The sequence below is a fragment of the Athene noctua genome, chromosome 20 (genome assembly GCF_965140245.1).
Source record: "Athene noctua chromosome 20, bAthNoc1.hap1.1, whole genome shotgun sequence".
Classification (NCBI taxonomy): domain Eukaryota; kingdom Metazoa; phylum Chordata; class Aves; order Strigiformes; family Strigidae; genus Athene; species Athene noctua.
Genome location: NC_134056.1, coordinates 12,958,653 through 12,985,466, shown reverse-complemented (window position 1 = coordinate 12,985,466; position 26,814 = coordinate 12,958,653). Strand labels below are relative to the sequence as shown.

Here is a 26,814-nt window from a genome sequence, read left to right as displayed (position 1 = left end):
TACCTGGTGAAGGTTTTGGGATGGGGGACCGGCAGCATCCTCCCTCCCTGTCCCCACATCCCACCCTGCTCCTGACAGGAGCACTCAAGCTGAGGGCCCCGCAGCGGGGAGCTGGCCCCACACCACACACTCGCATAGGTCTCAAACATGGTCATTTAATAAAATCTCCTTTTAAAAGAACTACAGTCCATACAACAAGGGGCACAGGGTAAAGGGCAGCAGCCCACGGGTAGGGAGCAGGGCACGGGGAAAGGATCTGTGCAGTGATGGCCTCTGCCAGCAACCCCACTGGGGACAGTCCCATACCACCACTCCCCAGCACAGAACTCTGCTGCCTGCCCTGCCCGTGCCTGCCTGCACGTGCAATGGCTCCTGAGCGTGCAATGGCTCCTGTGCATGCAACAGCTCCTGTGTGTGCAAGGGGCCACCCCTGTGCAAGGCACCACCAGCATGCGACATGTCACCTGTGGCTGTGACAGGCCACAGCAGGGTCTGGCCATGAAGCCACATCTGTGAGTAAAAACCCAAAACCCATCCCGGGCCTTACGCTGGTCATGGCCAACGCACAGGGAGGTGCTGAGGAACGGTGCTGGGCTCTGAGCAAGAATGTGTTGGTGGAGGCTGGTGAGCCTGGATGCAGCCATGGGCAGTGGAGGGGTGCAAGGGGTCTCTGGAACCTGGGAGGTGCCCTGGGATGGAGCAGCAGAGGCTGTCCCCTGCCACGGAGGGATGCCCAGGGAGTGTGCCAGGCTCTGCAGGGATGCTGCAAAAGGCTCTGTGGGGCAGAGAAGCAGCACAGCAAAGCCACCGTGTCTTGGCTACCCCTCCCAGCCGCCCAAACACCTGCCAGTCTTAGTCCTTCCTTGCCTATGGCCACACAGGCTTAAAACCAAAACTCTGAACCCTTTTTCTGAGCTTTCATCTCATGGAGGCCCAGGGTGAGAGCCCAGCTGGCACCCAGGGCTGCCATGAGGAAATCCTCTGCTTCTGCCGGCACAGCCTGGCACGGGGTCCAGGCCACAGTAGCAGTGGGACTGTCTGCATCCCGGGGCCTCTGGGGAGGAGCACCCCTAGAAGGGGATGGAGCCAGTGCAGCGAGCCAAGGCAGAGCCTCTGCTCCTGCTTGGGCACGGCACATATGATGGTGCAACGTTGGGAGTGATGCCAGCATCTGCCCGAGCCTGCTCCTGCGCCCGCCCTTGGCTCCCAGAGCGGGACCCTGATGCCAGGGGCTGCCTGGGCTGGGGAGGGGGGGCAGACCAGGCACCAGAGCCTTCAGCGATGCCACCTGCTCCGAGGAATCTCCATCCCTGGCAGAGGGGCTCTGGACAGGCTGGCAGTCCTGATGTCTTCCCCTGCAGGCACGAGCATGCCTGGACCTCCCCAGCCCCTCTCCTGCTCTCCGATCCCCTCTCCAGCCCTTTCCCAGCTGCAGCCCGGCCCACAGCCTCCTCCTCCAAGCCCAATGCAAAGAGTCAGTGCTGCGGCCCCCGTTTGTGCCACGACAGCGGCGGCCTCCCCCACAGGGCTGGCATGTCCCCAAGAGCAGAGAGCGAAGGGCAAGGCAGGGACGCAATCACAGCAGCAAAGAGGACAAGGACGCTGAATACGGGGGTGATCCCCCCCCTCCCATAGCTGTTAGTGGGTGTTTATTGGGCAGGCGTCAAACAGTCTGGCAGAGCGGGGTCCGCATCTCTTGGCCCAGCTGCGGGTGCCCCTCCGGTGTTGGGTACAGAGTCCATAGCGAGCTTGGGTGGAGGAGAGGAGGGGTGTTACTGGTGCGACTTGGGGTTGGAGGGGTGTAAGGAGGAGTCGTCAAACAGCGGGTTCCTCACTTCCATTTCTCCAGTCTGCGCCGGCGGCGGACGGAGCAGGACAGGGGGAAGGAAAAGGCAGGATGTCAGAAACCAGCAGGGGTTAAGCCACCCTGTCCAAGGGGGTTTGAGTCTGAACCCCAGCCCAGCCGGGAGGAGGGAGGATGGGGGGACCTTGAGGGCTGGGATGGGGTGACACACCAGGACCCAGCCACCACCCCTGGAAAGGCGCTGCCTCACTGTCAGGAGTGGCTGGGGAGCCTGGGATGGTGTGATGATGTGTAAAACCCACGGTCCCGGGTGGGATGGGACCCCACAGAGTAGCTGGGGACCCCAGGATGGGACCCCAAGCCTGGCTGGTAGGAATGGGGTTCCTTGCCCAGACTGCCTGCCTGCCATCAAGTGCCCTTTAATGGGCCTGTAAAGACCTAATGATGACCCTTAATCTGGGCCCTGATGGCCGGGCTCCGCAGCCATTACCATGTGAAAGGCTCTTTTCAGGTCTCTTTGTGCTCTTTGTACCCAGTTGTTAGGCGCTGCCTTTCCCTGGGGTCCCCTGCCAGCCAGAAAAAGTCGTCCCCCCCCCGGCTTTGAAAGGTCACAGGTGCCCGGGTGCTGCAGAGGCACCAGGATGAGGCCCCCTGTCCCAGTGCCCAGGAGCCCGGGGTGACCATGTCCCTGGCACCACAGGGACGGCAGGTTGGGTCAGCCTTAGCTGCTCCGGCTCTCTCCTCCCGCGGCCACGGGGCAGGGCTCCCCAGGAGAAAGCCCCGTGCTGGGGCATCCGTGCCAGGGCACCCACTCCTGCCCACTGGAGGCTGCAGTGGGACCTGGCCAGGGCACATGGGGGAAGCAGAGGGGTTTGCAGCATCTCAGGGTTTCATGAAGGATGTGTTGAAAAGGCTCCTCGCGAGGAACTGCACATCCCAGTCATGTGTCAGATCCCACCCCGCACACACAGGGTTCCCCCCAGCCGCCCTGCGCCCGCCGTACCGGAGCCAGCCCAGGGCACTCATACACGGTGAAGTCTCCATCCTCATTCTCCTCGTCAGATGACGTTGAGTCTGGCAGCTTGGGCTCCTCTTTATGCCTGGGGGGAAAGGATGCAGTGAGGGGGTGAAGCCCAGGGGGACGGCACCCCAGTTAATGTGAGGGCGTGGACCACAGACTGGGTCTGCTGTCTGCTCCTGGGGCTGCTTACTTCTCCATGGAGAGCATCTGCTGCTTTTGGTGCTGGTAGTGGTACATCTGGGCGCTCTGGGCCAGAGTCTTGTCCCTGGGCTGCAGAGAGAGCAAGGACAGGCGTGGAGGCCGGGCTCTGCAGGGCCGCCAGCCTGGCTGGCGGGTGTCCCCCACTGTGGTGGGTGCCCCCCGCTGTGGGGGGTGCCCCTCAAGCAGAGCGCAGACCAAATGCCCTACAAGGAGGGACATGGGTGCCTTACCGAGATCTTATTATAGGGCAGAGGGCTGGCTGCTCGCTGTGTCGAGTAGTCTGCTTTCTGCGCCAGCCTGACCTCCTTCTGCAGCCTGCCAGGGGAGAGCAGCGCGGTGAACAGGAGCAGATGACTCCATACGGGAGACAGTGACCCCAGGGGGGCTCAGTTCTCCCACCCACATCCCTGTTCCCCGAAAGGACACCCCTGACAGGTGGCACCCCAGGCACAGCCACCTCCATCCCGCAGGGCCTGGGCACGAAGCACCAACACGCAGAGAGTGTCAGCACCCAGCGCCACAGCGATGCCCAAACCAGGCGCCACCCGTTCCCTGTGCCTGGCACGGGGGTGTCCCTACCACTGTCCTCCAGCCCCCACCAGCAGATGCCACACCTGCAGGAGGACTGGCAGGGGCAGCTATTGCCTCTCCTCCAAACCTTCCCCACCACGCCTGGGCAGCACAGGAACGAGCTCCCCTGGGCACAAGGACACTGAAAGACTGGCTGGCAGCAGCAGCCCCCAGCTCACCTGCACCAGCAGACTGCAGCCATGATCAGCGCCGAGATCCCAGCCACTGTGCACACCATGATCAGCCCTACAGAGGCGGAGGGGACACAGAGGGACAGTGGGTGAGCCCAGTGGCACAGTGCCACCAGCCCATGCTTCCCTGGCCAGGAAGTGAAACCCCCTGCCATGAGCTTCCTGTCCCGTGTCTCACCAAGCACCATGTCATCATTTGAAGGGACGGGGGATGCCTCCACTGGGTACTTCTGGACTGCAGAGGTGGTGGAGGTAGGGAGGGTGGCAGCTGCCTCGCTGCCAGCGGGATCCCGCTGCAGAAGCCCCTCTCTCAGCCCGCCGGCCACGTGCTGTCTGCTGCCAGTGGGGACTGGAGTGGCTGCAGGAGAAGGCAGAGCTGTGAGCAGAGCAGTGCCCAGGCAGTTCTGGAGGGCAAACCAACCTGGGGTGCAGGGTCTGGCTGCCGTGGGGTTGCCAGCACCGCTGCAGGGAGTGGTGGGAGTGAGGGAGCAGGCACTTACTCCTGGGTTTGACATCCTGCAGAGGGTGGGGGTGAAGAGCCTCTTGTCTGGCCAGCACATCTGCCAGAAAATCGATTTCTTTCTCCAAGCTGGGAATGGATGTTCGCCCTGTGCCAGGAGAGACATCGGGCGTGACACGGGCATCTGGGATGCTGCTGTGCCCCCAGCCCCAGGGCCAGCCCCAGCATTGCCCCGAGAAGGGGCTTTAACATCCCAGCACCAGCAGATGTGGGCGGTTTGGACTCTGAGCCCACTTGGATGCAGCACTCTGTCACACAGGTGGTCTCAAAGACCCACAGATCTGGGATCTGCACGTGTCCTCGCCACTTGGGGAATGCTTTTCCCAAAAGCTGCAGGAGCAACAGTGGCCACAGCCACCCCTGTGCCACAGCCAGTGGGTCCTGCAGAGCCCTGTAGGAGCAGGCAGGCTGCCAGCACCCGCTGCTCAGGACCTGCCCCGTGTCCCTTGCACCTGCGGCCATAAAATGGCCCTGAGCAAGGAGGTACACGAGCTGGACCAAGAGAGACAGCCCAGGGCTGCGAGGGGCAGCTCTGAGGGGGAATCACAGACCCACTGTGGGCAGTGGGGCCGTTTCAACAGCAGGCAGGGGACACCCAAATGCTGGTTTTCACCCCAAATTGTCCTGTATGGTGCAGGGGGTGGGAGCCACTCCAGAGCAGGGTTCATCCAGGGCTGTCCAGCTGGGAGCCCTCGCTCCAGCTGAGGGGCCAGCTTCTCCCAGCACCTGGCAGGATGCAGCCCCTTTGGGGAGGGGGTCGGGGTGCCCCACGCAGCAAGGACCATCAGGTATCCCCAGGGGCTGGCTGGGCATTTCAGGGGTGGCTACCCCAGCCCATGCCCCTGCACACCAGGGACCCACAAAGGGCCGGATGCCCCTTGGGCATGGGGCACAGGCAGAACCCCCACGCCAGCCTGGGGGTGCCCACCCATGGGGTGACAGTGCAGAGCAGGAGTGGAGCTGCTGTCCTCAGGCTTGCCAAGTAGAGCCAAGCTCTGACACTCACCACTCTGCTTTTAACAGGATTAAACTCAACTTCAAAGGCAGGAGAAGTCCTTGTCCCCATGCCTGCTCCCTCTGCCCCTGTGCTGTAGTATTCAGGCTGTCCCCAGCGGGAAGCCCTGGAGGGTAAATCAAGACATACAAAGGCGAGGTGGTAGCAGCAGCTCAGTTCCTGGATAATTCAAGGTTATAACAATTACAGCTCCTCTAGAATCTGTTCTCGCTCCCAGTGTTTGGAAATAAACCCCAGTTCCCTCCAGAGCCAGGCACAAAGGCCACTCAGACATCCCTGTGACTCAGAGCCACACAAGCCAAAAATCAGTTTAAAAGGGGAACACTCTTGCTTTCAACAAGTGCATGAGCAGCCACTGCCCCATGTCCCCTGGCTCCCCAAACTGCCCCCCAGCCTCCTGTCCTTGGCAGGAGCTGGAGCACCCCATGAGCTGCAGGTTTCCCCAGCTCTTTGTACCCTGTTATTTCCACCCCAAAGCAATTTGCAAAGCAGTGTCATGGCCATGCGGGGCCAGGCTTGAGGCTGTGCCACCAGCGCCATGCCCAATGGGTGAATGCCATGGTGACAAGGTGCCAGCAGAAGGCCAGGCTCTCCTGATGGGCAGGGAAACTGGCATGAGACTGAGCATGACAGCTCCATGCCCTGTGGGGACAGCCCTGTGCCCAGGATGGGACGACCTGGTGCCTCATGGTGACAGCCCTGCACCAGGCATGGGGACATTCTGGTGCCCAGGATGGGACAGCCTGGTTCTAGCTTCCCACTGCGCTCAGGAAAAGGCCTGTCTGCATTCCCACCGGACCTAGGGGACAGCCCTGCCCATGCGTGTCACTGTCAGGCCTGGGGGAACCAGGTGCTGCCACCAACGGGGTGCACTGCCCAGCCCTGCCCTGACATCCTTTGGCCTTGTGCAGATGCAGTTGCAACAGCCAGTGCTTCAGGAGGATGAATGTGACATGGCTCAAAAAGGAAAAAAAAAGCTGGAAAACCAGCAAGAGCAGCTCCCAGGTCACTCTGAGCCTCCCGCTGTGCAAAGCAGCACAAAGAAAACCAAGACAGCCGTGCTGTTTGTGGTTTCCGGCATTGCTGGCAGTGCCTGGGGCATGCTGCTCACCTGCATTAACCAGCTTTATTGCCAAGTTCCCCTTCAGTGTCTAAAAATCCCCACACCCCTTTTGTTCAGCAGCTGAGATTTCCCCTGGTGATGCTACATCTGTCACTGCAGCGTTTGTGGGGCAGAAGCAGCCTGGCACCAATGGCTGGTTCCTGCTGGGCACCGCTGGTGTGTGAAATGCCAGCCCAGGGCTTCTCCCCAAGGAAAAGAGGGCTGGGGCTGAGCCCCAATTCCTGCGTGGCTGTGCCAGGCTCTGGCTCTTGCCGCAAGAGGAGATGAGGAAATGGGGGGACGTGCAGAGCTCCCCGCAGCTCTGCTGCAGCAAGTTGGGCATGCTGGGCAGGCACAGGGTGCACAGGGCATGCACAGGGGACACGCAGGGCTTGTGCAGGGCATGGAGGGTGCACGCAAGGTGTGCACATAGACACAGGGCACGCACAGGGCAGGCAGGCTGAACACAGGGTACACACAAGGTGTGCACAGGGCATGCACAGGGCACATGGAGCACACAGGGCATGCACAAGACATGCACAGGGCATGCAGGGCACACACAGGGCATACACAAGGCACACAGAGCACACAGGGCATGCACAAGACATGCACAGGGCATGCACAAGACATGCACAGGGCATGCACAAGACATGCACAGGGCATGCAGGGCACACACAGGGCATACACAAGGCACACAGAGCACACAGGGCACGCAGCGTGCACACAGGGCATGCACAGGGCGTGAATAGTGCACACAGGGCATGCAGGAGGCAGGCACAGGGCATGCACAGGGCACACGGAGCACACAGGGCATGCAGGGTGCACACAGGGCATGAAGGAGGCAGGCACAGGGCATGAAGGAGGCAGGCACAGGGCATGAAGGAGGCAGGCACAGGGCACGGGTGCCCTCTCATGGTAGGTCCCACCACTTGCCCGCAGCAGGGAGGGCCCAGCCAGGCTGGCACACAGCAGCCTAGCCCAGCCCAGCCGTTCTGCCCGCCCCCTCCTTGGGCCTTTCCCCTCCACAGGGTCTCCAGGGTTCAACCCTGGGATGCACGCAGGGGTCTTGCCAGTTACCGGGATGGGTTTGGGGATAAGAAGGGACACAAGTGGCTTCAGCCCCAGGCAGAGGAAGCCTGATGTTGACAGTGTCCATGGGACAGCACAAAACTCCTACAAACCCACTTATTTTTGTAGCCCTTCCCCAGGATGGCTGATGCCCTCCTGGCTGCTGGCAGCACAGCAAGTGGGGAGGGGGGAACACCGAGGTCCACAAGCCGAGACCCCCTTTCCCTCCTCTTCCCAAAGTGCTTCCTGCAGCCCCACGGGGCTCAGCCTCGTTCTGTGCTGGTGGGGCCAGGTGGGAGCAGGATGGGACCCACCAGCCCAAATCACATGATGCAAATCCATCACAGCACACTCAAATAGCACGCAGCACTGGGGTGCTGGCAGTGTTTCAGGGGCCCAGACCCCTGCGCCAGCGAGGTGCAGGCAGCCACCTGCCTGCCCAGCCGCAGTGGCTGTGGGACACATCGTGCATCCCATCTCACCTTCATGCGCCGGGTACGCTGAGACATCCACATGCGCCACCATCAATGGCAGGAACATGCCTCTCACATGCATTGCCCTCCTGAGACCACAAAACGCTGATTTTCACTCCAAAAAGCTGCTCAGTGCCTGCCTGCATGGGTACACTGAAGGAGAGAAGCCCTGACTCCTGCCCACGACTCTGTCAGGAGCCGCAACCAATTGCAGCGATGGCGTGGCAGCAGCAGCTGGGATCCCAGGATCGGCGTCACCAGCAGTTGCAAGCAGCTGCGTTGCCATGGCAACCCCCCCATTTGCATTTCATCCCCCCTCCAAATGCAGCTATCGCAGCCTCTCTGCACTCTTGCAGGATCCCTCTGTTGCACTGGGCAGCTGGGTGCTGCTGCCAGGATTTGGGAGGGGAATCCTCCTTTTTTTTCCCGTACCCACACTTTTGCTGCCAGAAGGTGGTGGCATTGCTTGAGACAAGAGGATGGGGCTGGGAGAGACTCTGGCACGGTCCCCACCCCCCCGGCATCCTCCCAGCATCCTCAGAGGATGCTACCATGGCCCCACATCTCCCTGATGAAGCTAGGAAAGGACATTACCACAGTCCCAGAGAAGCCAGGCAAGGATGCTACCGAGGCTGTGTCTCCCTACAGAAGCCAGCACACAGCAGAGTTGCTATGGAGATCACAGAATCATGGAATCATAGAATCGTCTAGGCTGGACCTTGAAGACCATCCAGTCCAACCACTGACCTAACACTGACAGTTCCCAACTAATGCCAGTGCATGTGCAGCCCTTCTGAGAGGGGAATTTACTCCCAAGACTTCACATTTAAAAATAAACCACAAACAATTGTTAAAGCCGTTTGGTACCCATGCCAGGGAGCATTGGCCTGTCAGACCCCTGCTCACTGCCGCATGCCAAGCCTGGACTCCATCCCTGTGCCACCCCCTCTCTTGTCCTCCCCACCAGCCATCACTCCCATTTCTGTGCAGCTTGGCCCCTCTGCCCAAGAGCCAAAGTGCTGCGCAGAGCCAGGGCCCCGCTTTGGGGGTCTCTCCTCTGATATAAGGGGTGATCCTCCTGCCAGGAGTCTGAAGTCATGAAGGACACAATGGGCTCTGCCATCCCCCATGTGCCCACCCTCTGCACAGCACACACAGCTGGGCAAAGGGCAGCTCCGGCTGCACCCTGGTGGGACCCTCAATGTGCCCAAGACACAGGAACCAGAACACAAATCAACCCCCTCAAAAACCCAGAGGTGCCCCCCATGCCAGCAGCAGCTTGGGTGTGTGGGGAGCTGCCTCTCTGGGTCCTGCCACGGCCCAGCCAGCCAGTGCTTGTCCTCCCCACCCACACTGCCCAGTGTGGGACAAGCCATCCTGTGTGTTTTCAGCAGCTCCCCAGGCCCTGGGGTGGGAATGGGGGGCTGCGGGCGAGGGGCTGCTGCTGCTGAGCCAGCAGGGATGCTGCCTGGTGAGCACCAGCTCAGCCCCACACCGGAGCTGGGCAACTCTGCCCACCGCGGGCAGCAGGCAGGCTCCAGCAGGGACCATAGGCTCTGCCCCCATGGGAAAAACAACCCTGCCTTAGCCAGGGGGTTTTGGGGGCAGCAGGAGTGAAAAGCAGGCTGATGCACTTTGCAGCAGGCATGGGGGTGGCTCAGAGGCACTTGAGAGCCCTCACCCCACACTGGGTGGTCCCCAGCAAAACCCACCGGGAGCAGCGTGCAAGGGCATGGCCGGGTCCCAGCTCCTTCCCCACACACAGAGGCTGCTCCTCTTCAGCTAAAGCAAAAATAATTGGGTGGAGCTGTAATTACAGTCTTAATTTGCCCGTTCATTGAATCTGCAAGAGAAACCACAAGGTGGGGGGCACAGAAACAGCTCTGCCTACAGCTTTCCAAGCTGCACAGAGTTGTGGATCACGCTAAAAAATGTGCGTGCCCGGCCCCCAGCACAGCCTGCGTGGCTGAGCCAGGGTGAAGGTGCCACAGCAGCACTGGGAGCACCCTCCACACACCACAGCAGTGGGTGGGAGAGCTCTGGGTGGGGTGCCAGGGGTGCCCACAGACTGCTGCTCCTCAGGCATGCTCTGCCCATCTCCCACTAGCACAGCGCAGCCACCCAGGCTGCCACAGCCCCACAGCTCCCTCGGGAAAGGGGAGAGGGGATAACACCCGGTGCAGCCCTTGGTGCCCTCATGTGAAGCTGCGCAGGGCTCCTGACTGTCTCCAACCCTCCCAGCATGGATGCTGGGCAGCCCCAAACCACAGCCCAAAATCTCAAACCAATAGGTACCAGGGACTGAAATTCCAAACCCCAGCACGGCTCAACTCCGTGATGGGTGAGGCCGTGGGCACCCCTTTGCCTCAGCCATGGGGTCTGCAGGAGTCACGGCTCTGTGCAACCAGAAGCCACCACCCTGCTCCTGCAAAGCTTGGGGCTCTGCACGGCCACATCCCCTCCTCTGAAAAGCTCCCACTCCAGAGCAAGCAGGCAGACCCCAGAGCACCCCTGCAGCCACAAGGAGTGGGGTCAGGTCTGCGTGCTCCCTGCCAGCCCCAAAACCACACAACTGCAGCGAGCCGGGGCTTGGGGTGCAAGGGGGCAGAGCTGCCAGCCCTACAGGGATCCGGCTGCTGTGGAGAGAAGCCAGAGGACAGGGAGCAGGGGTGCTGCTGGGGTGGGGGCTGCCCTGAACCTCCTGGAGCTGCTGAGGTGCAGGGCAGGTTTGCAGGCAGGAGGTTGCAGAAGGGGCTGCTGCAGGATGGGTGCACCTACCACTGGGGGAGAGCTGCTTCTGGATGCATCGCCCGTGGTCGTCCTCCTGGAAGGCGGGCAGGCAGGGGCCGCAGGCGCCTGACCCCGGCGGGCAGAACTGCCGGCGCTGCAGGGCACAGTCCAGGCTCCGGGGACACGATGCTGCTGCAGGGACAGGAGAAAAGAGGTCAGGAGGAGAGGGGTCAGATGCTTCCCTGGGTCTGTTCATGGCCTCTTGGCATGGGACCCAGCCACCCCAGGCAGCTCCTGCTGCAATTAATGGGTGCGGATGTGCTTCATCAGAGCTGCCCCTTGGCCCCCCTTTGCCTTTGCAAAGCCGTTGCCAGCTGCAATTAAGCAGGGGCTCTAATGACCCGGGAATTGAACTCGATGACCTTTATGGGTCCCTTCCAACTCAAGATAATCTCTAATTTTATGAGTTTGCTGCCTGCAGGGAAGAGCAGGCAGTGCCCGTCCTCCTGCATGGCACCCCAAGCCCCAGGGTGCTGCCGTCCCTGGGATGCCCCAAGTCCCAGGGTGCCGCCATCCCACAGGACACCACGAGCTGCAGGTGGCCACCATCCCGTGGGACACCCCAAGCCCTGAGATGCTGCAGGACACCCTGAGTCCCACAGAGGTGGCTGCAGGGGGGCTCTCTAGCCCCTGCCTACACCATGCAGGCAATGGCTGAGCAGGCTGGCAGCTGAAATCTGACAAACACAAACCGACCCTCATGTGGCAGCTGTCAGAAAAAAACACCTCTAAACCAACCCCTGCCCAACACCTCAGCACAGCTGTGACAGGTCATCACAGGCAGCAGCACCTTCCATTTCCATCCCTTTGACACTGCGACGGGGTAAACCAGTGGGACCCAGTCCTCCCCCAGCGATGCACCGCAGCCCAAACCTCCCTTCCAACTTTACAGGGCATCTTGTTTACCTGGCAGTGCTGCCATGGCCACGAGCAGCCTATTTTCTTTACCCCAGCCTGGCTCAAGCCAGTGGGACCTTCTGGGGGGCACAAAGTCCCCGGGTCCTACACAAAGCTGAGTCCTGAGACTGGATGATGGTGGCAAACCATGTGCAGAGATGGAGAGAGGAACTGCGCCCAGGTGGGGCCATGACACAGAGGGCCAGCGCAAGGACTCACTGGCAGCGTGGGTCCTGGCTTTCAGTGACAGCAGCAGGAGCCACTGCCAGGGACAGTGACACATGTTGGCCACACATGAGCACCGCCATGCCTCCCTGCCGGGCTGGTGGCAGTGTGGAGCCTGTGTCCTGGGCTGGCCACAGCTGGATGGGCGTGCACAGCTGGATGGGGGGGGCAGCACAGAGCTTCCCAAGCCCTGCCCTTCACCTTGCTGCAGGTGGCCATGCCTACAGCTTTCCCACAGGCAGCAGCAGGCAGGAGAGCACCACCAGGGCCCTCACCGGGAGTAGGGCCAGGCCTGGCCGCCCCCGGTGATGAGTCACGGCAGGAGCCGGCTCCCAGCACCATCCCACGCTGCCTGAGCCATCCCTGCCCACGCCGACACTGCCGTCTGCCCGTCCCCATGCCCTGGGGGACGGCAGCCCTGGCACAGCACAGCACAGCACCGAGCACCCGAGGGGAAGGGGCACCCCAGCTCTGGGGGCTTTCCTGAGCATCCCCAGCCCAGCAGCACACTGGGGGTGAGGGGGGCAAGCCGCTGCTGTGCCCAGGCATGGCACGGTGGGGAGTCCCAGTACAGGATGGACCCACCAGGACACAAAGGTCCAGGGACATGGCAGCAGCTTTGCTGCACCAGGTGCAAGCGGGATGCTACCCCAAAGCAATAGCTGTGGGATGCTGAGCAGGGTGCCACCCACAACAAATCCCTACTTGCACAGCCCTAATTCACCATTAAAGTGCTCATTGGAGGATGCAGCCACTACCAGTGGCACCCAGACTGCACCCAGACCCCTCCACACTGCACCCCACGGGGCACTGCGTTATCACCCTCTGGCTGATGGCACTGGAGGAGGGCTGAGCTGCCTTTGCTGCAGTGGTTTCTCCTGCGGGCAGGGTTTTCTCAGCAGCTGCAATTAGGGTTGGCAGAAATCCATGCTGGGTGCAGCAGCCTGGGGAAGGATTTGCTTGGGGTGGGGGGCAGAGGCCACCGTGCCTGTGGGAGCTGAGTTTGCTCCCTGGGGACAGCGTGGGGCTCGGCCAGGTGGTTGGGGAGAATTAATGCTTCATGGGAAAAGAATCAGGCTTAAGCATAGAAATCAGACTTGGCCGCTTGCTTTGCTTGCCCTGGGCTCGGTCTCAAGGCCATTTTGTTTAAAGATCACAAAACAGCCAAAACATGTGGACACTCAAGGGCAGGAGGTTTTGATACTGTGCAGACCCAGGGGTGGGGACATGCCACATCCCCACGGTGTGCTGGGGAAGGACACTGGAAACCCCCTCCTGTGCCAAGGGCCTGTGGAAACACATCCCCTCAAAACAGGCACTGGTGAAAGCTGGATAGGAGGTGGCAGGAAACCACCCTGGCATGGGTCACCTGGTACTTGTGGCCACCCAGCACCATGAAACCCCATGAGGACCCTTGGAGCCACCTTGGGGCAATGGAAGAGGTGAGGAGAGGGCAGCCCCATGCCAGTGCCCAGCAACCAGTTAAATAAACCCCAGCCTGGAATACATAAAAGGTTGTTATCTCTGTTTGAGGAACAAGCTGTGCTTGCCCAGCTGTCACAGGCTGGGATTAGGAGCAAGACAGGCGGGCACCGATCTAGTTAAACTCCCCATGTGTAATCAGTCTCTGGTCAGCAAGCAGATACCACTGTGTGGGCACCCTGCAGGGTGAGGGGTTTCATGGGGGTTTTGCCAATCTCTGAGCCCACCAGCTGCTCCTTGGCTGGGCTGGTGAGAGTGAGCACCTCCATGTCAGGTTGGGTGCCAGGGACTGAGCACCCCCGGTGCTGGCACTCAGGAGCCATGTGGACATCTCCAACTGCTGCCACCCACCCACCCCTCCCTTGCTGGCTCCCCCCCCCCTACCCACACGTGCCCCAGCAGTCTGGTGGCGAGGTCCAGCTCCTGTTTCAGGGTGTACCTGACCCTACCTACCACCCCTTGGCTTCCCCAGCAGAGCGCTCTGGCCATGGGTCCCTCCTGCACGCCCACCCCCATGTGGGTGCCAAGGCTGGCACAGCACGTGGGTCCTGTTTCCACCCCGGCATTGGCCATGTCACAGCCATGCCACCCACCTGCACGAGCGCCAGCTTGCAGGCAGCAGCCCCCCAGTCTTGTTTCTGCTTCTGTGGGGCTGCTGTTGGGTCTGGGAGAATTTGGGATCCCCTACTCTAATCGTGCCCCGTGCCTAGCATCAGTGCAGCTCAGTGTGGCCAGCCCTGCTGGCTGCTGGGGCAGGAGGGATGCCCTGGCCATGAATGGGACAGTGAGGACACACCCAGGCTGGTCCCAGGGGACAGGGACACAGTGGGACTGCACAGATCTGCCTGCAGGACAGTGCAAACCAGATGTAAGGCAGAGTGAGAGGAGCAGGCAACAACATGGAGTCCAAAGCCAGTGTCAGCCATGGCACAGCTGGGATGCCACTGCCCAGATGTGCTGGGAACGTCTAGAGGAGGGGGATGCTCCATCCAACCACTGTCACTGCGGCTGCCACGGTGCAAACCTCCCACGCAGGTGGGCAGCAAGCCCAGCACAACCAGAGGTAAACCATTAAACCAGGCTTTGGGCTGGGACAAGCTGGAGAAAGCAGGGTGGCTCCCTGCAGAGAAAAACACAGGCAGGAGTGGAGGCCAGGGGGTGAACAGGACCCGTGCAGCCAGCATGGAAAGACAAACAGTGGGTGAGCGTGAGCCAGAGGGGCATGTGAGCGGCAACAGCCCCAAGCACAGGAGGAAACACTGGCATGCGAGTATTGAAATAGGAGCACACACACACACAGAGCTTCCTCGACAGGTTTTTTGGGTGTGAAAGCTCAGCACAACACCCCCAGCCCCTGGGGGGAGCTGTGCCAGGTATGTGGGGCAGATCCCGGGGTGAGCAGAGCACCTGCAACTGGGGGTGTCCACTGCAGCCCTCTGAATGCCACAGGGTCCGACAGTCTCTTGCCATGGCTGGGCAGGGCATGGAGCTACTGACAGTCACAGCCCTGGGTGAAGAGGTTTATTTGATACTTGTGCCAAAACACACATGTAAAAAAAGCCCAGTGACACCAGGAAGGATGTCTGGGTGGCTGGGAAGGCAGGAGTTACCCCCACTGTGTCACTGCTGCAGATAGAGAGATAAAAGTTAACATAAGAGGATAATTAATTAGTGCTGAGCACTGGTCCAAGTGCTTACGCTCCATGCACTGGCAAGGCCAACGCCCAGCCTCTCAGTTGACAGGGCCCCGATGCCAACAGCATGAGCTGGCAGAGCCCACTGGGCATCGGCTGTGGCCGGCGAGCGGGCACGGAGCTCAGGCTGGCCTGCCCGGGGCTGCCTGCCGCGGGCTACGGGCCGGCCCCGCGCAGCAGCAAGACACAGCCCCAGGCGGGGGACAGTCACCCAGCCAGGCACGGGGGGAGATCGGGGTCCCTGGGAACAGGGGTGCAGGTCTCCCATGCTGCACCCCGCAGCTGAGGAACGGCTACGGCTGAGGGCACGGCAGATCGCAGGCAGGGCCAGCAGCCCAGGCCCCGCAGCGGTGCAGTGTCTGCCAGCTCCACTCCAAGGTCACTCCTCCTCCTCCTCCTCCTCCTCCTCCTCCTCCTCCAGGCAGGTGATGTGGGACCTGCTGTGGGACCTGCCTGCAGCCTGTCTGCTCTCCCAGCACTTCTGCTGTCAGCTGGCACCACCTGGGGCTCTCCTGGCTCTGCAATTTTACTCCTGGCTGTGAAGGGCTGGAGCTGGCTCTAGGCTGTGGGCAGGCAGGCGTGCTGACCCAAACCACCCCCCAGACCCCCAGATCTTCCTTCCCTCTGCTCTGCGGCCTCCCTGGGGCAGGGGCAGTGCTCCTGCCGAGCAGCAGGCAGGAGCAGGGGGGGCTGAGACACCCAAATGCCGCATCTTCACGCCGCCCACGGCCGGGGACTCGGCCCCCGGGGTGAGCTGGGCAGCCACAACACCACAGCAAAACATGGGCGGAGGCTTGGGGTTGCCCGGGCAGGTGCCCCAGCCCCGGCGCTGCTCCTGCTGCACACACCGACCACAAATGCCCAACACCAACTGCAGGAGGGTCCCCACGCCTGCAGCCCTGAGCGCTGCCAGGCTCCCTGAGGTGGCTGCACCCCCCTGCCCTGCTGCTCCCTGCCCCTGAGAGCAGGCGGAGGGCAGTGGAGCTTCAGGCACAGCTGTACCCCTGGGAGCAATCCCCCTCCCTGGGCACAGCCGCTGGCACCACAGCCCTGGCCAGCACAGCTCTGCCACTGCTCTGGCAGCCCCGCGGGAGCCCTGCCGCTGCCTGCAGCCGCTCACGTCACCGCCGTGCTCCTGCCCCTGAAAATGCAGCAGACAAGACCTCTCCCGCGCGCGGAGGTGGCAGAGCAGGTCTCTCCACCGATCACAGCATGCTGGGAGCAGGGGGACGCTGGCCACGTCACGACGCTCCTGGGGACAGTGGATGTGGCATGGCCGCGGCCCCCACCAACCCTTCCTCTGCCAGCACCAGCCCTTGTCATCCCACCGGAGAGCACTTTGTGGCTGAAAAGTGTTTGTTTGTTTTTTGTCTCGGCAGGTTTGTCCAACCAAAGGCCACGTGCCACTGGGCTTCCCGTTCCCCAGGCCACCGGGGCTCGTGTCCCAGCTTCCAGCTTTTCTGGTTCAGCTGGGCAGGTGCCAAGCTCTGGCCCAGCTGATAAAGCTCATGGGCAGAGATGGTCCCAGCGCAGCTTATGTCACGGCCAAGGGACAGTGCCAGCAGCCCTGCACCACAGGGTGGGGGACAGGGATATCCCTGCAGGGACCCCCTGGCAGTATCCCCCCTGCCTGCCCTGCCTGCACAGCAAACACCTCAGCTGCGCCCTGCTCCCACCGAGAGCGTCCCCACCCAGGAACAACGGGAAATGCCACCACGGGCAGTCACCCAGGCAAAATGCCACTGCTGGCTGCTTACAAGCCACCCCCCCGGCAGATGCTGCAGGGAGGGCTGCCCACGCTGGAGCCCCGGTGTACGGGCAGCGGAGGCAGCATGGTGTGGAGCCAGTGCTGGGCGAGCAGGGGCTCGTGGAGGCAGCAGGGCCGCGTGGCAGAGGAGAGCCATCCCGAGGGCAGCTGCCTGCTGCAGCCCTGAGGCAACCACGATGGGGTCCCAGAGCCTTGTCCCCCTCTCCAGGTTCAAGGCCAAGGGGGAAATGGAGGGTCAGGAGCGGCTGAGCCGGGCTTCCCAAGAGGTGGGGGGATGCCAAACTCTTGGCAACCACAAACACTTCACGCCCCCCCAACTGCTGGCATTACCCCAGAGCCCAGCGCCGCAGTACAGCAGTCCCCGTCTCCAAGCACCCCAAAATCTCAAGTTGCTCCTGTGATCCAGGGCTGAGGGAAAAGGGAACACCAGGCAGCCTCCCCCTGCCAGGCTGATGGAAGATTTTGTGTCATTGCTACTCAAACTCCTTAACTAGCCAGAAAAATCCCTATTCCTCGCCCTGGCAATCCCCCTGGCACGGCAAGGGAAGAGGAGCCACAGAGGACCACTGGCACCATGTGGAGTCCCACGCGACTCTCGTGGAAGCCAGCCACGAAGCGAGTGTCACCCCTCGCCCCATCCCATAGCCCCGCAGGTGGTGGGGTGACTGGAGGGGTACTGAGCTGAGCAAGACCCGCTGGTCCCCCAGCCCAGCCACCCCTGGGTGCTGCCAGTTCTGGCCGTGGCTCACTGTCCCCTTCACTGTCCCCTGCTCATGGGCAGCTCCAGCCTCTGCCTCGGGAGGGTGACACGCTGCATCCTTTGCCATCTGGGGTGACTCTGCAGTGCCAGGGCTGTCTGCAGCCACAAGAACTTTGCCTTGGGTATTCAGGAATAGAAGAAATCATTAAAAAAAAAAAAAAAAAAGACAAACAGGTGCCATATGCAGTTTCCCCAGTGCTGCCCACCCAAACCTGCTGCTGACTCTGCATCACCAGGTGTGCACCCACCTGTACTAGACACCCCACACTGTCCCCGATGCCACCCCATGCCACCCCATGCCAAAAAGCACCATGCTATTCTTTGCTTTCAGTCTTGTTTATCAGGTTTTGCTCAAGCAAATACCAATGGGTTTCGTACCTGCTCAGAGCCAGGTGGGGCTGGGGCAGGGGCTGTTTTTTTTTAAATTGCTCTGTTTACTGTCTGGGCTCTGAAGTTCAGCACAGTGTGACAAGTGAAACCAGCTGGTGGTCACGGTGCTGGGTGCTGCCACCAGCGGGACCCGCGTGGGCAGTGTGCTAATGCTGTGCCAGCGTCACAGGGGATGGGCAGCCCTGGCACCACCGCCCCATGCCTGCACCGGGGCCGGCCGTGCCCGGCAGTGCAGGGGGCTTTACAGCTCTGCTCTGAGCACGGGCCCACCTGAAGCCCTGAACAGCCTCATGGGAAGGGCTCAAGTCCACCTCTCTCCTCCTGGCGCCGGCTGGGCACCGATGGCTCAGCAGGGCAGCACCCGCAGAGCAGAGCAGCAGCCACGGGTGAGCTCTCCCTGCAGACTCAGTGCTGCCGGTGGGGAGGTGGGAGAGGGCAGCCCACCGCCTCCCAGCCGAGCACCCAGGGAGCTGCACCAGCACAGCTCAGCCATCTGTGAGCTGCCGCACGCTCCCACTGCTGGGCTGGAAATAAAACCCTGGAGCGGCATCTTCCTGGTGAAGCACCACTGTGCCCACCGGGGCCAGATGCTCTTTGGCAAAGCCAAAGCCCTCCCACACTTCACTGCATCCCACACCACCAGAGACATTTTGCAGCCTTTGGTAAAGATGCACCAGCATGATTTTGCTGATTAAACACCCTCAGGCAGTTCGGAGGCAGTGGCAGCAGCACAGGTGGCTTTGCTCAGGCTGGGGAGTCTGTCCTGCCCCCACCATCCACCTCGTCCTTCGCACCAGTCTCAGAGCTCCCACTCTGAAATGGAGGTTTGGGGACACAGCCACTTATCAGCAGATGCTGGTGGCTATAGGGGCTGACCTTTATGGCTTTCCAATGGCCCATGAGCAGGAACCCCCGGGCAATCTGCCCACATCCCTGCAGACACGCAAGGTGAGAGGTAGGTGGAAAACCACCTCACTCTGTCCTGCTCAGGCTGCACCCAAGGCTGCGCCCATGCTGACTCAGCCACCACCTGTGATAAAGACCTGTGGGACGTTGTTTCCCACTGGGGCAGAGTGCCCAGCAAACGGAAGGGCCCCCTGTGATCCCAGAAAATGGGGGGCCTGTGGGATGTACAGGCAGATCCCAGGGATGCTCATGAATGCAGCATCCCAGGGCTCCTGGAAAAAGTGCTGCAGACAGTGCTGAAATAGCTGGACCTGGAGACTCCTTTTGGATTTTATCCCCTGCAGGAAGTGAAAGGCTCAGGGAAACCCTCTCCTTTCCAGCCAGGAAGCCAAGAATTATGGCTGCAGGATGGGTCACATTACCAGCAGTTTACCAGGGCCGCCCTCTCTACTGGCTTAGCAGTCAGCTGGGAAATAATCCCCGACAAATGCGAGACGATGAGCTCCCTGAGGCAGAGCTGCTTCTCCCAGACTTGAGAGCCACCGGCTCCCCAGGAACACTCCTCTGCAGACCCCCAGCCAAGCCCAGGCAGCACCCATGGGCACTATCGGTATCCAGTGAGAGCAGCACCTTTCCAACTTTTTGCCCTCCAGCTCTGTCGCCATCTCCTTTCTATAGAAAGCCCCACCCCTGTGCTGTGATGAGCCAGGGTCACTGCCAGCACACCAGTTGACATGTCACCTCTCATATCATCCACCTGAAGCAACGGGTACCCCCCACCAAAGAGCAAACCTCCCTCCACAAAGGCTTTGCCCTCTCCACCCATGCAGGAGAGACCCCAGCAACACGCTACGGGGTACACTGGTTAGGCTGGGCAGCTGCCAGCCTGCAGTGCTCTGGCGCTCCAGGACAGGAAGAGGCAGGGACTGGGACCTGCTCTGGCTCCATTTCCTTCCTCCAATTCAAAGTGTACTCCAGGCACTTAATGGCCACTTTCTTCCCGTTGCAATTCCTGTTAGGCTCATGAAGCAGTTAGTTATAGGCCTGGGGACGCCACCAGGTGCTCTGGCCCCTGTGGCAGTGGCCGTTGGTAAAGCCCAGACGTGGAAGGGAGATGCCCCAGCACTGGCAGCAGCACTGGGGCCATGCTCTGGAGTTCTGGGGAGCAGCCAGCCTGGGGGAGCCACTGCACCCATCAGGGACCAGACCCAGAGCCCCCCACGGGGACAAAGCACTGGAGTACTGTGGGTTTAATGCAGGGATGGGACCGATGGCAACTCCTGTACCCAGTGCCCAGGGACACAGTGCCTTGAGCCTAGGGAGAGGCCACCTCTCCTATCCACAGCATCTCCATCATTCCTCTGGTCCCCATCACCACCCATCACCCCTCCTGTCCCCAGTGCCTCCATATCTCTCCTGTCCCCAGCACACCAGCCACCTTGTGACCCCCCCTGTCCCCATCATCTCCATCACACTGTCACCCTTCCTATCTCCAGCACTCCTACTGCCCCTGTCACCCCTCCCATCCCCAGCATCCCCATCACCCCTCTAGTCTCTGGTACCATCAGCCTTCCTGTCCCCAGTGCTGTCACACTGTCACCCCTCCTGTCCCCAGCATCCGCATAACCCTTCCTGTCCCCGGCACCCCCCTGTAAGCATGTGGCAGAGCTAAACCGATTACCTCCCTTTAATACCCCCATGGCCCAGAAGAGCCATTTCAGGCAAATGTCCTGGACTTGTCTTCCCTTTTGCACTGCAGGAAGGTCCCTGGCACCCCTGGGGACTGAGGGGTCCCTGGGGAGCGGGGTGGCTCTGCAGGGCCATGGCAACCCCAAGGAGCCCCCCCTTGGGCAGTGCAGCCCCAGGGTTAGGCCAGGGTTCCGCTGTAGACCCTCAAGACTGCCTGCAGACCCCAAGCCTGTGCCTGGAGCTGCCAGGGGAATTGCGGATCCAAAAGGCCTGACCCTGCACAGTGTAACCACAGCACCTCCCAGGTTCCAAGATCACAGTCTCCCCACCCCGAGCCCCAGCTCTCCCACACAGGGCACAGCTGGGGCACACATGGGTTTGTAGGTCCCCATCGAGCTGCAGCGAAAGGAGAGGAGGGACTTTCACTGTGTGTCTCCTATAAACTTCCTTGATGCTGACCATGTCAGGAACTGGGATCATGGAGACGGGGGGCCTCTTTCCATCCGTTCCCCCTCCCCAGGCCTGTGGACGGAGCCCTGCCCAGGTCCCTAGTGCAGGTACTAACCAGCGGAGCCCCAAGGGATGCTCAGGCACCACGTCCTCAGCTCTCCCCACATCTCACCTACCCATGAGGGCTCATTTCCCACGCTAGGACCCAACTGAGCAAATGTAATCCCAGAGAACATGGGGGGAACATTATCTCCAAGAATAAAATCCCACAGAAAATTAAGCTCGGGATCAACGTGGAGCTCCCAGGGAAGCAGCACCCTGGTTGCCACGCAGGAAACACTTGGTTTGTGCTGGTGTGGCAGAGGACACCCCGACGTGCAGCCATGGAGGCGCCCAAAGTAATGGGGTGGCTGCAGGCCACCCAGCGGGACCATAGCGCACCATTGTCACCGCTACCAGGGGCACTCAGACCATCTCTGTGTCTCAAGAAAAAGCTGGGGCTGGACGTATCTGCTTTCTACAGACCAACTCACGTGATTCTGGGGGGCTCAGAGTCCACCCCCTGCTCACCCACCAGGCAGAGCCCTGGGAAGCTCGGCAGGACAGTCTCAGTGATGCAGGCACAGCACCAAGCACCGCTGTGATGCTCCCAAGAGGTGCCTGGAGCTGTCCCAGCTCCAGTGTTCAGGATGATGGACCCCGGGGACAACCCGCTGGGCCCTGACCCTGCTACGGCTCCCTCCCCCGCACAGTGATTGCAAAGGGAGCACACGAAAAGCCAAAAGATGGACAATCCCACTGCAGGTTGAGCCATGCGAACACCACAAAGCTTCTGCCTTGCTGTGTCCAGCTCTGGACCTGGAGAAGTCCCGGCACCACCACAGAGCTGGGGCAGCCACTATCAGCACCAGCACTTCTGCCCCCACCTCCAGCCCTGAGGAGCGGCATGAGGAGGAAAGGCAGCGAGGAGCCGGCAGTTCACATGTGGCCAAATGGGTCACTTGGACTAGAAAGGACCACTCATTTTTTGCTGAACAGCTTCTTGGGGTGTTTCTGATGCAAAGTGCTGGCTGCAGCAGCAGGGCCGGGGTTTTCAGGCTTATTAAAAAAAGAGGTTCTCAACTGTCATCTCATTTGGAAAGTCTTCTTTTGTTTATAGTAATAATAATAGATTAAATTTGGCAGCCAAATTACTCAAGAAGGGGTAGAAGTCTGACTCTCACTAATGCTCCAGGAAATGCAGCCAGAAAATGGGTGAGGAAATGTTTATGCCCAAAGCCAGGTGTGCTGGGTAGAGACACTTGGGGGAAAAAACACAAATAAGGAGCATCAACCAAAAGTAAACCACCGCTGTACCACCCTCAAAGCCAGCTGCTGCCCTTTCTCCAGCTCAGATCAGGCTTTTGGCAAGATGAGGATCCAAGACGGGGTTGCAGCACTGGCAGATGAAGGCAGGGAGGAGGAGATGCCAGACTCCTCTTGAAGAAGCTTTGCTGAAGCTGCAGAGGCAAGAGGACATGGATATGGTGGTCCAGGACCTTTTCCTCACCAGGAGCCAGCTTCACTGGCATGCCCGGGAGCGGGAGCTGCCCCTGATCCTGCCACCTCCACCTTGCAGCCGTCCCCAGAGAAAGCCGAGCTCTGCCACACCTGCCCAGGAAGGGAAATTATAAAATGGGAAGAAATAGCCAGCATTTCCTCTGACCCACTGCGCTTGGGGAGGAAGGCTGCAGGGGCAGGATAGTGTCTCCTTTCCCTGCACAGCATCCCTGGGATGCTCCTCCAGGCACCACAGCCATCCCCAGGAGAAACCAGCCCAGAGCTCCCCACTGCCACACGCCGCACAGACCCAACCTCCCAGCAGTGGGATGCTGCTGTCAGCATTTCCAAGCGGCATGACGACGACATGACTGGAAACAGCACAAAGAAACCATGCCCAGCCTTTGCTTGAGTGAAAGACATTGAGCTGAAAATCCCAATCCCACTTGTGCCGAGAGCATGCGATAACCCGGTCACTGGAGCAGGCAACTGCCGGCGGAGCGAGGCCCCAGCCCAGGGCTGGGAAGGGGAGGGGAAGGGGAAACTCTGCTACCTCCCCCCCTCCCCATGACAGCCCACAGGAACAGCTGCCCTGAGCAGCCTCTCCAGGGGTCCCTCTCCAGCAGCACTGCCAGGCCAGCTTATCCCCTCCACAACCCCTTTAATTTGGAGGCAGCAGAGATTATGCTGGTGGCTGCATCAGAGGTGCCCAGATCTCCTTCCTCCCATCGCCGCTTGGTCACCGGTACCCCCGGCTGGGCCACCCAGGCCTCGACGCACAGGAAGAGGGAGAGCACAGGAGCATCCTCACCTCTGCCTCCAGCCCCTCAGCATGGAGAGACCCGGATGTTTTGAACTGCTGGGAGATTTAAAAAAAAATGTTGCACCTTCTCACCCTCCCATAGAGCAGGCAGGAGCATGGCAAGGCCACACCGTCCCCAGCTGACGGCAGGCTGCCTGCCCGCTGGTGAGCCGGAGCGGGGAGAACAACATCGGATCCGCAAACAATGCTGGGAGTGACAAGGTGCTCCCCAGGTACCCAGCTCCGGCGGCCAGCGAGGCGGAAAGCACCTGCCCAGAGACACGCTGTCCCGCAGACAGGGACATGGCACCTCCCTGCCAGTGCGGGCAGAGGCGGGCAGCCCCCTGATTTCCCTGCAGGCAGCAACACTGGGGGCCAGCTGGGGTTTTTAGAGGGGTGGTGTTTGTGCCCATCGCAGCAGCCGGCACAGAGCGAGGTGACGTGGCGCACGTCCAGCGTCAGACCCACCGGGAGGGGAAATGCACTAACCTAGACCCCAAAACTAAAAAAAAAAATCAACAACAAACTAAAACCAAACCCTAAACCCCCAAAACAACCCCGAAGAAAACAGAAAGAAGGCCAAAGGTGGTGCTGCTGGGAGGGAAATGAAAGCCACACATTTTTTCGGCCCCGGGAGAGAGCAGAAATGTCTCTGTCAGATTCAGCCCCGCGGAGCGATGCTGCTGCTGCTCCCCTCGAGGGAGTGACTCGGGGCAGGTGAGCTCCCGGCCTGGCTCAGCCTCCCAGCGGCTCCCTAAGATGGCTCGGTCACCACAGCAATTTTATTTGAGGGGGTTTTTTTGTTTGTTTTGGTCTTTTTTAGTTTTGTTTTTCATTTTTTTCCCCAACAAAGGTGCTTCATGAGGGCCACAGCGTAGGGCTGCTCTCACAAGTGCATGTTCTCTCCCCAGTCCGGGATCAGGCCCCATATCTGTGGGTACCCCGGACCCCTGCCGGGACCAGCCCTGAGCCGATGCCACCCGCTGCCAGGGCCCCTGCCAGCAGGGGCGGGCAGGAGGGCGACGGCGCGGCGCTGCCCGTCCCCGGGGAGGGCTGCGGAGCCGGGCTGGGGCCGGGGGAGGTGGGAAAAACCCTGTGGGGCTGCGCGGGGGGTGGTGGGGGAGCCCACGGGCCGTTTCCCACCTTGCTGTCAGGCCGTGGTGATGCGTGGAGCACTCTGCCCGGGGATGCTGAGCCGGCCCCTACCCGGAGCCCCCTGGATGGAGGGGGGGGGGGGGGGGCACAGGAGCCGCGGTGCGGGGAAGGACCCGCTGCCCCCTCCCAAGGGGACTGGGAGCCCGACCCCCGTGGCGGTGGGGATGGGGGGGGGGCAACCGCCCCGGGTTCGCCGTGGGAGGGGCCACGCGGGTCCCTGGGGAAGGGGACAGGAGCATCCGCGGGGGAGGGGGGACACACAGACACGGGCGGGGAGGCCGATAAAGGGGAAGGGGGTCACGGGAGGGGCACGGGCCCGGAGCCGCACTCACCGGCACGGGCGAGGCGCAGGCGGCAGGCCCCGAGGGCGGCGAGCAGCAGCAGCAGCGCTCCGCGGCGGGCGGCAGCGCCCCGGGCCGCCACCATCCTCCACCGGCGCGGGCGGGCGCGGGGGCCGCGGCGGCTGCGGGCGGCGGCGGCGGCGGCGGGGCGGGGCCCGGCGGAGGGGGCGGGACCCACCCGCGGGACCCCCCCGCCCCGGCCCCGCCCCGCCGAGCCCCGCCCCGCCCCTCCTGCAGCAGCGCGGCCCGAGCGCTGGAGCCCCCGGCCCGCTCCCCCCGCAGCGCCACCCCGGCCCGCTCCCCCCGCAGCATCACCCCGGCCCGCTCCCCCCGCAGCGCCACCCCGGCCCGCTCCCCCCGCAGCATCACCCCGGCCCGCTCCCCCCGCAGCGCCACCCCGGCCCGCTCCCCCCGCAGCATCACCCCGGCCCGCTCCCCCCGCAGCGCCACCCCGGCCCGCTCCCCCCGCACACCCCTAGGCCTGGGGGGGGATCCCGAAGACCTCCACGTCCCCGCTGATGGCCAGATTGCCGGGGTGGGCGGGGATGTGGCGCTGGGACGATGCGTCCCATCAAGGCCGTCGGCGAGGCCGCCTAAACCGGGCTGATCCCGGCCCCCAAACCCTTAAACTAGAGGGTTTTCCGGAGCGCTGGCGCGGGGCAGCTGCTCCTGGCAGCGTGGCTGTTTGGTGGGGACATGTCTACGGCTGTTTGGTGGGGACGGACGGCATAAATTCTTGAACCCAGAAGTGCAGCCTGCACGCAGAGGTGCTCTTTCTGCCCAACTCCAGGAGCAGAGCTCAGAGGAAGCTGGTGGATGTTGGGACCCAGTTATTGCCCCAGTCCCACAGGAATGGCCTAAACCGGAGACGATGGGCTGGGAAATCCCACATGTGTTGCTGCTGGGGCAGTGCCGGGCTGGGCCATGCCTCCTAATGGCAGGAGGTTCCCCTCCCTGCCTGCCAGGCACTTGGCTGTGAGTGTTGAGTTTGTCAAACCTCAGCTGCAGCCACTGGCCTCGGGCAGAGCCACGCATGGCTGAAACACCCCCTCCCTTCCCAGTCAGAGCCACGTCCCTGGCTCCCGACAGGGTGAGTTCCCTTGCAAACCCTCTTCACACACACAGGATTGATCTCACACCTGTGGGGTTTGTTTTCCAACACTTGGGTCCTCCTTGGAGCATGAGCATCCAGGCAGTGCTCGGGGGAGATGTGCCTCTGAAAATGCCAGCTCCAGGGACGCTCCACGGACACCCCAGTCATGCCTGAGTGCCGTGTCTGGCAGGGATCCAGATTATTGTCCCCAGCATCCCTGTGTGCTGCAGAGCAGCTTGGGGCTGCACGGGGGTTTACCCGTGGAGTCAGGGGATGCCAAGGCAGGCAGCTTTGCAAAATCCAGGCATCTGAGCTCTGGCCCCATGCTCCAGGCACAGACCTGAGGCCTTGGCATGAGCAAGACGATGTGATGCTTGACGGGACCCACTGTCCGGGATCCCAGTGTCTGACATGTGCTGCCTTTTCAGTCCCTAATTCTCGGTGGAGGAATTCCCACGGTCGGTGCCCTGCCACGTGGCTGGGCTCAGCCCCAGCTGACAGTGCTCGTGGCGGGAGCCCCGTTAAAGTGTCAGCAGTGCCCTGGCAGGCTGTCAGCCTGTGCCGTGGCTTTCCAAGGTTTGCGGGAGGTGCGGCATGCCAGGGACACCAGGCTGGGCTTTGGCAGGGGCTGCCGCCTGCCCACGGCTCTCACTGCCACCAAGGCTGCACAGGAAGGTGTAGGCAGAGATGGGGGACAGCACGGCATGGGGCCAGCCATGGGGACAACACTCATTGCAGCTTTATCATCTGCCTCCAGCAGAATAGATATCTCTTAAAATTTTCTTTCTCCCTTAATTTCCTTGGCCTTTCACTCCTGCCAACTGTCTGGGATTTTACTTCTAAAGGAAAGACCCTGCATTTTCTTTAC

The 26,814-nt window shown here is 61.6% G+C and overlaps 1 protein-coding gene across 1 annotated transcript; it reads right to left on the bottom strand.

Moving 5' to 3' along the window:
• Positions 1-137: 137 nt before the first annotated feature.
• NPDC1 (neural proliferation, differentiation and control 1) lies at positions 138-24,980 on the bottom strand. The gene is made up of 9 exons (XM_074923816.1): positions 24,845-24,980; positions 10,744-10,887; positions 4,288-4,395; positions 3,966-4,145; positions 3,776-3,842; positions 3,257-3,341; positions 3,016-3,095; positions 2,808-2,904; positions 138-1,850 (listed from the first exon to the last, which is right to left on the bottom strand). The coding sequence occupies exons 1-9, from the start codon at positions 24,936-24,938 to the stop codon at positions 1,773-1,775; spliced, it is 933 nt and encodes a 310-aa protein (XP_074779917.1). The 5' UTR covers positions 24,939-24,980; the 3' UTR covers positions 138-1,772.
• Positions 24,981-26,814: the final 1,834 nt, after the last annotated feature.

Coding starts and splice junctions, on each gene's coding strand:
- NPDC1 (XM_074923816.1), bottom strand. CDS start 24,938: ATGGTGGCGGCCCGGGGCGCTGCCGCCCGCCGCGGAGCGCTGCTGCTG. Junction 10,888..24,844: donor CCTGCGCCTCGCCCGTGCCG/GTGAGTGCGGCT, acceptor CTGTCCCTGCAG/CAGCATCGTGTCCCCGGAGC. Junction 3,843..3,965: donor AAATGATGACATGGTGCTTG/GTGAGACACGGG, acceptor CCGCCTCTGTAG/GGCTGATCATGGTGTGCACA.